The sequence below is a fragment of the Pelodiscus sinensis genome, chromosome 1 (assembly GCF_052426305.1).
Source record: "Pelodiscus sinensis isolate ZL-2025 chromosome 1, ASM5242630v1, whole genome shotgun sequence".
Taxonomy (NCBI): Eukaryota; Metazoa; Chordata; order Testudines; family Trionychidae; genus Pelodiscus; species Pelodiscus sinensis.
The window spans coordinates 232,720,116-232,734,973 of NC_143052.1; the positions used below are offsets into that span (position 1 = coordinate 232,720,116).

Genomic DNA, 14,858 nt, shown 5'->3' on the forward strand with positions numbered 1-14,858 from the left:
ATCTTCCATCAATAACGAGGCGATTGATAGAATGCCCCAGGCGGATATCAACCACAGCCTGGATGTCTCACCATCAGAGACTGAAATCTTACAGAATAGTGATAGAGATGTAGCCGTGTTAGTCTGGGGTAGCTGAAGCAAAATGCAGGACAATGTAGCACTTTAAAGACTAACAAGATGGTTTATTAGATGATGAGCTTTCGTGGGCCAGACCCACTTCCTCAGATCAAATAGTGGAAGAAAGTAGTCACAACCATATATACCAAAGGATACAATTAAAAAAATGAACAAATATGAAAAGGACAAATCACATTGCAGAACAGGAGGGGGATGCAGGGGGGTGGGAGGAAGGAAGGTAAGTATCTGTGAATTGATGATATTAGAGGTAGGGAGAGTGGGATGTTTGTGAGTTAATGGTATTAGAGGTGATAATTGGGGAAACTATCTTGGTAATGGGTGAGATAGTTCAAATGTTTGTTGAGTCCTTTTGGAAAGTGTCGAATTTTAACATGAATGACAGTTCAGAGGATTCCCTTTCAAGTGCAGATGTAAAAGGTCTTTGTAGCAGAATGCAGGTGGTTAAGTCATTGAGAGAGTGTCCTTTCTGGTTAAAATGGCAAGAAACTGTTTTCTCTTTGTGATCTTGTCTGATATCTGTTTTGTGGGCATTAATCCTTTGGCGAAGAGTCTGAGCATCCCCCTCCTGTTCTGCAATGTGATTTGTCCTTTTCATATTTGTTCATTTTTTTAATTGTATCCTTTGGTATATATGGTTGTGACTACTTTCTTCCACTATTTAATCTGAAGAAGTGGGTCTGGCCCACGAAAACTCATCATCTAATAAACCATCTTGTTAGTCTTTAAAGTGCTACATTGTCCTGCATTTTGAAATCTTACAGGCCATCAGCCAGCTGTCCAGTGGCAAGGCCCCAGGATCTGATGCGATCCCAGCGGAAGTCTATAAGGGTGGTGGTGCAGTGCTTGTCGACAAACTCACTCAGCTGTTCCAGTCCTTCTGGAATCAAGGATCTATTCCTCAGGAACTGAAAGACGCGTCCATTGTACACCTCTACAAGAGGAAAGGAAATCGACAAGTTTGCGATAATCATAGAGGAATATCACTGCTTTCCATCGCAGGTAAGATCCTTGCACGAGTGTTGCTGAATCGTCTGATTGACCACCTGGAACAGGGTTTATTACCTGAGACACAGTGCAGTTTCTGCAAAGAGCGTGGCACGGTGGATATGATCTTCGCAGCCCGACAGCTCCAAGAGAAGTGTCAAGAGCAGAATCGTGAACTGTACACCATCTTCGTGGATCTCACAAAGGCTTTTGACACTGTCAGTCGCGAAGGTCTGTGGCACATCATGTCGAAGTTTGGGTGCCCTGACAGATTCATCTTGATGGTACGTCAGTTCCACGACTTCATGACGGCTCGTGTTCTGGATGATGGAGAAGCTTCAGAGGCCTTTCCCGTCACAAACGGCGTCAAGCAAGGGTGTGTGCTGGCACCAGCCCTGTTCAGCATAATGTTTTCAGCCATGCTGTCAGACGCCTTTCAGAACAGTTCCTTGGGAATCAGACTGAGATACAGGACCGATGGGAAACTGTTTAACCTGCGAAGACTCCAGGATGTCACCAAGATAAAGGAGACTGTGCTACGAGATCTCCTTTTTGCTGATGACTGCGCCCTGAATGCTGGATCAGAGCAGGAAATGCAAACCAGCGTGGACAAATTCGCAGCAGCATGCGACAACTTCGGCCTTCTCATCAACACAAAGAAAACCGAAGTAATGCACCAGCCAGCTCCGCAAGCTCAATATCAAGTGCCCACCATCACAGTGAAGGGACAAAAGCTGCAAGCAGTGGACCAATTTACATATCTTGGCAGCACCCTCTCCCGCTCAGTGACAATTGACATCGAGGTCAACTGCAGAGTCGCCAAGGCAAACTCTGCATTCGGCAGACTGCTGACCAAAGTGTGGGACCACCGTGGAATAAGCCTTGCTACAAAGCTTAAAGTCTATCGAGCAGTAGTGTTAACTACCCTGATGTACGCCAGTGAGACTTGGACTGTATACAGGAGGCACGCTAGGCAACTGAACCACTTCCACACGATTTGCCTCTGCAGACTTCTGAGGATCCGGTGGCAGGATAAGGTGCCAGACACAGAAGTCCTTTCTAGAGCAGGTCTGCCGTCAGTTTACACCTTGCTGATGAAAGCTCAGACACGCTGGGCAGGCCATGTTGCAAGGATGCCAGATCATCGCATCCCTAAACAGCTCTTCTATGGTGAGCTGTTTCAAGGGAAGCGATCGCACGGGGGACAAAAGAAGCGATACAAAGATACGCTTAAAGCCTCTCTCAAGTCCCTGGATATTGACACCACCTCCTGGGAGACCCTGGCACAAGACCGATCAACATGGCACACGCTGATCTGCCAAGGCTGTCAAACATCTGAAGCCAGAAGGACAACCATAGCACAAGAGAAGTGAGCACTCCGTAAAGCCAGAGTTGCAATAGCTGCAACAGTGGTGCCCACACATGTCTGCCCGACATGTGGCAGAACATTCCGTGCCCGTATCGGCCTTATCAGCCATTTGCGGACACACCGTGGACAGTCCACAACCCGTTAGATGTCAAGGTCTTCTTCGAATACGATGGACGAACAACAACAACACCCAAGATCGCTTTTTAAATCTCAGAACAAGCAAAGATCTACTGCCACATCCTTCCCCCAAGACCCCACTCCTTCCTTGAAGCCCCACCCTCTCTATTCTCCTGCTCTCCATCACTTGCTATCCCCAACCCTTATACACTCTACACTGCTGCTTTTTTTCCCAATTCTAATGTGGGAAGAGGTTTTTCCAACATTTGGCCTGTCTAGAGTGGACCAAATGTTAGAAACCCCCCTTCTTTTGGAATGCCCCTTATTCCTCGTGGAATGAGGAATATAGGGGTTACTGAAAGAGCATGTTTGCTCATCCATTAAAAAAAGCAGAAGAACAAACGCATCCCTGGATGTGGAAGAGTTTTTCCAGGATATCTCTCGAATCCTGGAAAAACTCCTGCAGTCTAGCCGTACTCTCACAGGGTTGAGACAGGATGTGTGGGCTCTGGGATGGGAATGAGGGATTTGGGTGTGGGAAGGGGTGAGAGGTGCAAGCTCTGGGAGGAAATTTGGATGCAGGAGGAGGTGGAGATGGGGATGCTGGCTTGGGGAGGGGGCTCCAGGCTGGGGAGTGTTGGGGTCAGGTAGAGGGTTGGGGTGCTGAGCAAGCCACAGGCTTGTGGCTGTGAGGAAACAGGAATTTGGGTTGGGCTATGTGAGGGGCTCAGGGCAGGGGGTTCCTTTTTATAATAGGCTCAGATCTAGGTTTTGGGGGAGTGCAGGATTGTTATAATGCTGTGGCCAGTTGGGGTCTTGGCCCCAGTTGTGGGTTTGTTGGCCAGGCTTCATTTTTAAATAAAATACTATGTCAAACACAAAAAGTTTCTGCATTGTCTTTATTTATGAGAAGGGCAGGGAACCTGTTTTGAGTCAGGGGTCACTGACCCACAGAAAAGTCAGTTGGGGCCACACAAGGGAGATGCAAAAAAAACCTCCTCCAACCCCCTGCCCCCCCAAGCGTCACTAATGTGGCCCCAGCTGGGCTGGTAGGAGCAGGGGACATGGTACTGGGGAAGGGTGCTAGTGGGTGTGGGGCAGGGGACAGAGTGCTGGGGTGGGGGCAGGGTTCCTCTGGGGAATAGGAGAGAGGGGACAGGGTGCTAGTGGGGGCAGGGTGTCCCCTGAACCAGCCTCCTCCCAGGACACTTCCCCCCCCCCCCGCGGCACAGGAAAGCCCCCACGCGGGCCTACTCTGGGACCAACTCCCCCTCCTGTGGCGCAGGAAAGCACTGGTGTGCGCCTCCACTGGGGACCCCCCTGCAAGTTCCGGCAAGCCACAGACCTGAGGGAGGGGAGCAGCCAGCACACTTCCGGAACCCCCGGAAGTGGCGTGCAGCTGCAGGACTTCCGTCCACCCCACAGGAAGCCGGCGCTACCTCCATTTTTGCTGGAGGTAGGTAGTGGGACTTCTCGGGGGTAGGGAGAAATGGGGGGGCCCCGAACGCCTCATGACGAGCCCTGGTCACTCACGATCGACCGGTAGGTGACCAGGGGGCTATGGGGATACTGGATACTGGAGGTATCTCAGAAAAGCTATGCCACATCCAAGGAACACATCTGCTTTTTTGGAACAATTTGCAAAAAAATGGATGCGTTCTTTCACCATCCCTGTAATCCTCTTTGCAATTTGCATATCTTTTTCCAACTTTTCTTTGCAGTCTAGGCATAGCCACCATGTTAATTTATGCAAAATTCTGCTTTGAACAGTGGCACAGAATTTGCCCAGGAATATAATCTACAGAGCCCGTGTTTTGAAAATTTTCCATCCACATCCCTTAGGGTTTTGTGCATCAGCAGATCACTTTGAAATGTGCTATTGTGGAGCAGACACAGATTGTTCTATCTAAATTTGTGTTTTATCTGAGCTAAATTAATAAGAATAAATTGGATATGAGGTGAGCGAGACCTGCTGAGTGCAACTGAAATATTTTAATAACTAGACAAGTAAGCTTGAGATTCCCTTATATTACTTTCCTGTGCATGTTACAACTTTATACCTTAATACACAGGTCTCTAGTGAACAGTATATGCATGGCAATCAGCTATCATTAACATTCATCTGTTAAGAACTTGTGTGGGCTATAAAGTCACAAATCAGAGCTGCTATTTCCTCAGTTGGTTTGTAAAAACCAAGTCCACTTATTAACAGAGAAGTTAACTACAATTTTGAGACTTTACTGGAAAACTTAAACTAACATCCTAGTGATTCACAAGCTAAGCTGTAGGGGATTTGGTCTTAAAAAGCAGAGAAGTCGTACTCAGAGTAGTAGGATTATTTTAGTTCTGTTGTAGATAATTTAACAAATTATTCCCATAGATTGTGCCAGTCTTTTATACATCCCAAATACAGTGAATGATTGCTTCTTATTGACCTGCTAAGAATTGGAATTCTATGATCAAGGACTGGGACAATGATAAAAAGGGGACAAAGCAGAATTTTTGTAACTCAAAAATCAATAAAACAAAAACACGTGTTCTGTGTTCTTAGAACTGCTGAGAGGAATTCTCTACTAGAGTGATAAAAAGCATTTGTGCTTTAAAGATGCAAAATCTGCACCTTTCCACTGCTAAAACACTTGGCACATTCCATGGTCATCTAAATTAGATTTTTTTTTTTTTTTTTGAGGCAGGGTGTGTGTTTTATTTTTATGTAATGCTTTGTGCACATACTGAAGGTCTTTCAAATGAGCAGCCCCCTTATTCTTTGAACAGTTCCATTATTTTCATATCAGTTTTGCCAATTGTGATTATTTTTATGGTAGTCTCATGGTATTTGGTATGGTTCTTAAAGTCACATCTCCTAGAAGCATGTGATAAAACTCTAAGCATTTGTTTTTAAAATGCATACATTTCTAGCACTTAGAGTTGTGAAGAAAAATTTGAACATATGACTCAAGTGCACCTTAAAGATTCATAAACCCAAGGTCAAATAAAAGAATCCATTTTAATAAAACCATGATGTTTTAGTCAATTTCATGATTTTGGGGAGCCGGGTTCATGGTTTTTTTAAATGCTCAGGACTGCCAATAGAGGGTTACACTGCACCATACATAAGGATGGCAAAATCTGCTATATAAAATAAAATATACAAAAATAAACTTTACTTATAATTTACTTATTCCCACAAAGAACTAGGGGTCACCAAATGAAATTACTAGGCAGCAGGTTTAAAACAAAAGGAAGTTTTTCTTCACTCAGGGCACAGTCAACCTGTGGAAATCCTTGCCAGAGGATGTGGTGAAGGCTAAAACTTTAACAGGGTTCAAAAAAGAGCTAGATAGATGCATGGAAGTTAGGTCCATCAGTGGCTATTAGCCAGGATAGGTAGGAATAATATCCCTAGCCTCTGTTACTCTGGAGGTGAGTGACAAGGGAGGGATCACGTGAGGATTATCTGTTGTGATCCCTCCCTTTGGGGCATCTGGTATTGGCCCCTATTGGCAGACAGGACACTGAGCTTAGATAGATCTTTGGTCTGACCTAGTAAGACCGTTCGTACGTTCTTAACCATAAACATAACATTTGTGGCTGCAGCAGCAGCAGTTTTATTACCTTAGTTCTATTTCTAGTGCATTCTGTTTCTCAGCATTTCTCTTTTTTATGAGCTCTGTATTCTAATTTATCTTAAAAAATTAAGAATTCTGTTTTTGATGCTATTTATCTCAATGAATGTTAGTTAAAATATTTCCAATTTTCTTTCACCATCTGTTCTGAAGCATTAAGACACTGGAATCTGATATGTGGAATTTTATTCATACACAGCAAGTCTATAAAGGTTATTTGACTTTTCTCCCCTCTCCCCCTCCTTTCCTCTGCCACCCCTTAGCACTTTTCTAGTACTACTGATGTAAGAAGTTAATTTTTTATTCTTAATGTTTCCCTTGTGGCAATCCATTCTCCGAGACATTTTTTCCCTCTGTTTCTCTGATGTAGTTGCAATTTTTGTCAGTGCATAAATAACAAACTGTAAGAACTTAGCTAGGATAGACATTTTGTTTACTAAGAGTTTCTCATATAACCTAAAGCCCCACTTTTTCCTGTAGTTTGTCTGTTGGGCTTTAGTAGGCAGTTGTTTATAGACGCTGATGTTATTACCAGTTAGTGGTTAATTTGAAATATCTTGGACGTATTATATTTATCTGATAAGAACATCCAGCTCTCTACATATCCTGGAGAAAAGTCAATGAAAACAAAAAACTGTTTGGGGTTGCTAAAGGTTTTACTGTGCATAGAAATGTAGATGTTGAAAATGTCCTGATTTCTGTGTGTGTAATCTCAGAGAACAAAAGAGAGTTCCCTGAAGAACTTTCTTCATTTTGTACCTTCAGTGGTAAAGTTGTTGTGTGATATTGGGTTATATATTTTTCATTTACTAGAAATGTTTGCTGTTTTGCAATTAAGCTTCTCTCGGTGAATCATATGCTTTTACAGAAGGTTTTAGAGCTTGGAAACATCCAAAGCAACTGTCACATATGAGGGGTACACAGCACTGAGCCTCTGAGTTAGCATGGTTAAAACTGAAAAAAATCACTGTCTGGTAGGGTTGATTCTGATATGACACTGCAGAAGCCAATTTACTTCAGAATGGCAATACTGAAGACATGTTCTTCAGCGTGTGGTGGTGGTAGTTGCACAGTTTAAGTATTTGTGGTGTTGGCTTCTGTATTAAGAGTTTTAAGAGTCGAAAAGCTGTGGAAAAGATTAGGGGATTTTTGAGCTAATATTACAGTTTGACCCATTTCTGTCCCCTTGCTAACTATTGACAGAAGGGGAAAGCCATCCTTCCTGTTCTCAACTCTAGATGACAAATTCATTGAATTGATGAGAAAGGAAATTAAAACTGTAGCAAGATAATTATAGTAAGCCAAGTATTTGTCTGTAAATACAGCCGGTCTCCAACTTACGACCATACATACTTATGACCAATGCGGTCCCCGAGTTACGAACACAATCCATGCTTATGAACAGCGCGGTCACCATGTAACCGAATGGGACCCAAGTTACGAATACTTCGAGTTACAGCCAAATGTTTGGTCCATAACTTGCTCGTAACTCGGGGACCAGCTGTAGTTGATTCACCACCTGCTGTAGCACTAATAGACAGCTTACATTCATTTTCTAACTTCTCAGTTCAGAGGGCCAAACAAATGGGTTTTAGCCACACTAGTGCAAACCTGGCTGAAGTTGTGCAGCTCATGATAAATAACCTAGGTGTGGCTGTGTCTTACAGCTCTGGACAGTTGTATAATAATGCTAGGGATATGAGTGATCATTACAATGGTCTGCAAGCCAATCTGTAATGGAAATGCCCCAAAAAGAGTATGTGCCATGTTCTGCACATTCTCTACATTTAATTGGAGTCAGCTGTGTTAATTGTTCTTCTGATGCATATATCAATGGAAAACTATTTTCCACAATCTGACAAGAGCCAGAAATTATTGATTCTTGGCTATTCAAATGAAGAAGAGCTCTATGTAGTTTGAAAGCGTGTCTATTTCACCAATAGTCCAATAAAATATATGATCTTATCCACCTTTGCTCTTTAGTGAACTCATTATCTTATTTTTTCTTTCAATGCTTGCATGGAATTGCTAAGGTATTTAATGTCTAAACTGACATGCTGTATCAAACCAGCAGTGTTTCTCTGGAAAACTGTTAGCTGTGAATTTTACATTTTAGCCAACCTAATTCTTAACCTCTGGCTATGGTGCTTGTGTTATTCCCTTATGCTGTTAATGCCTTACATGACACATTTTTAATCATCTGAGGAAAGTTTAAGTTACTGTGCTAAATGCAAAACTCAGCCATACAGCCACTATTAGAACCTCCATCACTGACTTGAATAATTATAAAATTCATGCCATGTCTTGTTTGTAGATCAGTAAGAAACATATAGTGCAGTCATCCTGCTCTCATGCATATACATCCTGCCCCTTTACTTCCCTTTCATTGGGCACAAATATATCATCTGGAGAATATCTGTGTCCTTTATCCTTAGGCCACTGTATGAGGATCTAACTATTTAAGCTTTGAGAATAATTCAGGAGTGTGCAAATTCCAGCCCATGGACCAGATCCGGTGTGTAGAGTTAGTCTCTGGCAGGCCCCTACCTCTATATTTACCTGCAGATCACCATTCACAGCCAATGGGAGTGGCAGAAAGCAACACCCTGATCCACGCCTCTTCCCACTGCTCCCATTGGCCAAGAACGGCGATCCATAGCCAATGAGAGCTGTGATCACCTAATGCCTGTGGTGGCACAGGTAAATAAAGATGCAGCGGGCTGCCATGTTTTGTTTTGTTTTTGTTTTTTCATTGCCCACCCCAGGGATAATCTGTAGTTTATTTTACTCAATGGTGATACAATTCAGTAACTGAATGTTTTGATTTTGTTATTAAATCTTTTGCAGTATACATAAAAGTGGAAAAAGGGATGGATTAGATAAAGAAAACCTTTTGTTGCGTGGCTGTACAGTTAGGAACACAGAAGAGGTTACTGGGATAGTAATCTATGCAGGTAAAAGACAACTCCTTCTACTTTACTTTACATGTTCACTTGATAGTTTCCTTAGATCGTTAACAAATATCTTTATTGTTTAATGTGATTGCTTCTGCAGGGCACGAGACTAAAGCTTTATTAAATAACAGTGGCCCACGTTACAAGCGCAGTAAGCTTGAAAGACAGATGAATATTGATGTCCTTTGGTGTGTCCTCATACTGATAGTCATGTGTCTATTTTCAGCCATTGGTAAGTCCTCTTGAAAAATAAATGCTAAGGATCAAAGTCTATCCTAAGAGTCAAATGCTTTACTTTACAGATTCAGAAATATGTATCTTCTATCTCTTGATTTCTGTAACTACTTCCTTTTCTGTGTAACATTTTTGTTTTTGTTTTTTGTTTTTTGCGGGGTTTTTTTGTAGAAAACATCAGCATAGTACATAAGCACATTCAAATAGTAATCTTTTAATGACAGTCTACTCTATACAAATACTAAACCAAATTGGATTAACTATTAGGTCAGACTCTGACACCTTCAGTAGCAATGAGTAGTTCCCTACTTCAGAAGTAGTACTGATATAATTGAAAACAACTCCTCGTGACTATCTGCCAAATTCTGTACTTTTACTTAGTTGCCAAGGTGATATATGAATACAGAGTAAACATAACTAGCACAATACCATTCACATAGCTGTATTATTTAAAAAATGACACTCCTAAAATACAATATTAACCCACCATACTAAAGTATCCAAATTAGCATAATAAAAATTATATGAAGACCAAATTCAAAGGGGAAGCCAAAGAAAAGACTAGCACTGACTTTTTCCTGCTATTGCTAATTCCCTTTAAAGATGAACGTTGAGGGCCAAACACTACCCTACTGTTACTGTTACAAAATTGAGGGTTCCTCAGTTTTGGGCTGCCGAGCTGGAATTATCTTGAGAAGGATTCTGGCTTTTAGGCTACATATACGCTGCAGAGTTATTTCGAGATAACTCTTAATAGCATGCCCGTTATTTCAAAATATAATGGGATCACTATTCCAACATTCCTGTAAGCCTTGTTTCATGAGAAATAAGGGACATTTCAGAATAGCGGGTTATTTTGAAATTAAATTACTAAATAAGCTGTTTCAAAACTTACTCCAAATAAGCTAAGCAATTTGCGTAGCTCAAATTGTGTAGCTCATTTCGAGTTATGAGTGCAGTGTAGATGCATCCGATGGCTGTGTCTACACTGGGCCACTTATTCCGGAAAATCAGCCGCTTTGATAAGCTGCGATGATAGGACAAGAAGCAATGGGCTTAAACTGCAGCAAGGGAGGTTTAGGTTAGACATTAGGAAAAACTTCCTAACTGTCAGGGTAATTAAACACTGGAATAAATTGCCTAGGGGAGGTTGTGGAATCTCCATCTGGAGATATTTAAGAGCAGGTTAGATCAACATCTATCAGGGGTGGTCTAGACAGTGCTTGATCCTGCCATGAGGGAAGGGGACTGAACTTGGTGATCTTCCAGTTCTCGTGTTCTATGATTCTGTGAAAATATTCGGTGAGACAATGTCATTTTTATGTATCATTATTTCAGTGTGGGACAAGGGGCAGTTTAGAAACTGGACAGAGAACCCTTACAAAGGACTTTTTAAAACTGGCTTTATTCCTTTTTTGTAGCTTTATAACATAAAGAGAAAGGTCCTGAAAGCTTGTTAGGTTTCAAGAGGGGAAAGTTAAGATATTGGTTTTTTTTCTGCTTATTTTTAATATGAATATCAGACTTATCAACTCGGGTCTTTCCTGGCTGGGCTAGAAGGTCCTCTTATATGTCTCTCAGGCTATGTTTAATTATTCTCAGACCCTAATAAAAAGGGTAGAATTACTGTATCTTTGGTAAAGGCATCGCTGCTGTTCTAAAATGTTAATACTTTCCTTGTATTAAATAGGAGTTAACAAAGAAAGACAGTAAGCAAAGAGATTGAAATCATATGACTAACATCTCTTTCTCCTCAGTTGCGCAGTTAATAGTCTTTTGACTTTTGTGACAGCCACCATTTCACTAGTTTTTATGGTTGATTCCAGGGCAGAAAAGACTTGAGTAACTCAAGGTAATTCAAGCTGAGCAGCTCCCACCCCCACCCATAAATAAATAAATCAGGCCTTTCTCATAAATTGTAGCAAAATTTGAAAAGGAACAAGTTCCATTTTTTCCTTTGCAGGAAACCAGTGGTTTTTGTTTTAACTTCTTGGCATTAATTTAAGTTTCATTGATTTCAACTTTCTTGCAGGTCATGGCCTATGGGTGTGGCAATATAGTGAGAAGAAACCAGTTTTCAATGTTCCAGGGATGGATGGCAACTATTTATCCCCGGTTCTAGCTGCAGTATATTTATTTTTGACAATGATAATAGTATTTCAGGTAACAAAGTTGTGCATGCTGGTTCCTGTGTTCACAGTTTAATGATAACAATAATTATCTATACACAGAGAGTCCCACCTCTACCACCAAGGAGCTTAAGGAGCTAATTAAGCATTTAAAAGGCAATACAATAAGATACAATATAATAAAACATGAAAAAGAAGAATAAAATATTTCATCATCAGAAAAACAAAGCCGCCATATGAATGTGCTAATGGTGCCCAAAATGAAAACAGCTCTGAAAAAATCAACAGGCGGGTGTTCCAAATTGTCTTTGTGTCATTGACTTTAATGGAGCCATGATAATTCACACCTGCTAAGGTTCTGTCCCAAATATTCTAGATGTGGTTTTTTTTTTTTAACAAGCAAGGTGGGTTACAATAAGGAGGGGCTTGTTGAGGAACAGCAAACTTCGCACTTCGGAAATTATTTCTAAATAACTTATTTTGAGATGATAACTCCCAATATAACTATTTCAAAATAGTGTGTCCACGCTACAGGGAAGCCTCAAAATTAGTCCGAGGCAGGCTCCCTTAGTATGGATGCATTACCTTGACTTATAGTCCCAGGAAGCACTGGGGTATAATTACTGAATGACTCTGGGGAGTAATAATTTTGAAGTAGCAGCATTGGGGCATCCATACTACCGCTATTTTGAAATAACTAGTGAATAACGTTATTCATTGTGGCAAGCAGGAGTTATTTCAAAACAACCAGTCATTTATTTTGAAATAACAAGCTTGGTAGTGTGGATATTCCGCTTGTTATTTCAAAATAACTCCCTAGGGTAGACCAGGGCTTAGTGGGATGCCATGCTGAAAAATCTTGGTTACTTTCCTATCTTGAAGGAACACTTAGAACCTGTGGTGTTAGAATGTAGTTACCTTATAAAACCAAGGTTCATTCCAGAATTTAACCCTTTAATGGCTCCAAATGGTTTAGAAGTTATACAGGCGATCAATGATTAGAGTCGTCATCACTCAGCACCTATCTGTAGGAGGTGAATACTGGAGAGATAGAGGGAGAAGAAAGTCTGTTGATGGTGAGATCTACTATATTGTTGAATACTGTGCTGTGGTCAAGAGAAGTGTGGATGTCTCTGTCTTTGGAACATGTAAAACTAGAACTGACCGCACCAGAAAATAGCATAATAATGAAGAGAACACGGAAAAGGGATGGATTAAATAACTACCTTTGCCATTTCTAGTTTATTATTTTAATGTATCAAGGTTTTTTTTTCTTTTTTTCTATTAAAAAACCTCAGAACAGAGTTATTTAAATATGCACCCTTTACTATAGGTTTTGTTTAAATAACTATATATGGAACGTATATAGGTTCTATAATAAATATTGCTAGTCTAATTGGCCAAGATGAATTTTGTATATAACCAGGAATTTCTGCATTGAAAAACATTCAAGGCGATTTTATATTCTAAATTGTGTCTTCCATGGATTTTTTGAAAATCCCCAAGAAACTGCTGAATTTTTTTTTTTTTCAGAAAAACTGTCTTAACACTTTGTTCAGCAATTACTAAATATGTTCTTCGTTTGGCTGAACTGCCACTCAAAAACTGCAACAGAAAACATTGCTTTCTCTGCAGAACCTTCCGCCAATCATTCATTTTACCTCCCCTGTTCTTGGAAAGCTAACTTAGTGACAGCCTGTTGTTTATACAGATACAATTTGGGAGCTATTCATCTATTTTCTGATGCAACATATGCTTTTGTATTTGCCGGATTCTGACTGTACTATATGTTCTCCCCCCCCCCCCACCACCTCTCTTTTTTCCCTTTCCTAGCTTCTTTCAAGCTCATCTTATTACTCTGAAAGCGTTCGCTTCTCTCCGAACCTTGATAATCACATTTCCAGACATAATTATGGATTTCAGCTCTTCAGTTGCACCATAGGCTTTCTTAATCTATCCCAATAAACTCTTTGCAAACATTCTAATTACTTTACAATATTGAGTCTAAGCCTATTAAACTCTTTAAGGTACAGTATAGTACATAAACGCTTTGTAATTTTAGTTGGCCATAAAGTTGATTAGATTATACCAATTTAATATTATATTATTGCCCCTATTTTCTCCTAATTAGTGTGTTTTTATGTATTTTAGGTTCTGATTCCAATTTCTTTGTATGTATCCATTGAAATAGTTAAAGTGTGCCAAGTATATTTCATTCATCAAGATAAGGATTTATATGATGAAGAGACAGACTCTCAACTACAGTGCAGAGCTTTAAACATCACAGAAGATTTAGGGCAGATGCAGTATATATTCTCAGATAAGACTGGTACTCTTACTGAAAATAAGATGGTTTTCCGAAGATGTACTGTTTCTGGCATAGAGTATTCCCACGATGCTAATGGTGAGCCTGATGTCTTTTTTCCTGTCCAATGGTTTTACTTTAGTTTGATTTCACTCACACAAAAAAGTTACTATGGTCTTAAAACAAACAACAAATTGTGTAGGATTTATGATATGTGCATCACAGTTCAGTTCAGAATTATAATTTTATGGGATCTTGAATGTGTTACGAACATTGCTATTCTCTTTGGGTTTACGCGCTGATCCTGCAATGCATTTAAAAATTACTTTAAGGACATAATAGTACCATTGATATCAATGGGACTAAACTGATGGCTTTGTCCCCTCATGTGTAACTTCACTTCAAGATACTCTTTAGTGTCAAGAATGAAAGGTGAACAAGGTTATTAGTATGGCTTTCATGTTAACACAGTAGCAGAGTCTGTTGTAATAATATTTCATCTGTTTTAGCTTTATGCTGTTCACTTCAGTGCCTTGGTGTAATGGGTATCTCTGAGTTAACATTGTTTTGCTGCCAAACAAATATTGCAACTGAACAGAACATCCTCAAGTATCTGACTTTTGAAGCATTACAATGTAATTCATTACCACAAGGGAATGAGGTTGCTTTTAGTTGTCACCCATGTGTCATCTCGTCAACCTCTTAAAATTATTAAATAACTTCCTATTTTGTGATTTTTGTGAAATTTGTATTAAGCTATCCTCCCTGCTCCCCGCTCATCCTTTGGGACATGAAAGATGTTACAATCTCAAATTTCTTTGCATACTTGATAGATATTGTACTGGCTTTCTCAACGTAGTAATTAAGCTTTTTAACCTGAAGTACATTATATTTTCCTTAAAGTTCATTTGGAGAGTTCGGCTAACATGCCATGAAAGGAATAAGAGAGACTTATTAAAGGTGAATTCTAAAGTTAAGAAAATCATTTAAAATTGTGTGAGA

The 14,858-nt window shown here is 40.3% G+C and overlaps 1 protein-coding gene across 2 annotated transcripts in view; it reads left to right on the plus strand.

The window, feature by feature from the left end:
- The window catches only part of ATP10A (ATPase phospholipid transporting 10A (putative)), a 157,240-nt gene that overhangs the window by 100,617 nt on the left and 41,765 nt on the right, over positions 1 to 14,858 (plus strand). For both annotated transcript variants that reach the window (XM_075916477.2, XM_006116091.5), the window contains exons 4-7: positions 9,082 to 9,188; positions 9,289 to 9,420; positions 11,455 to 11,585; positions 13,703 to 13,955. In XM_075916477.2, coding sequence (XP_075772592.2) covers positions 9,082 to 9,188; positions 9,289 to 9,420; positions 11,455 to 11,585; positions 13,703 to 13,955 — 623 coding nt within the window. The remainder of the gene's footprint in view (positions 1 to 9,081; positions 9,189 to 9,288; positions 9,421 to 11,454; positions 11,586 to 13,702; positions 13,956 to 14,858) is intronic.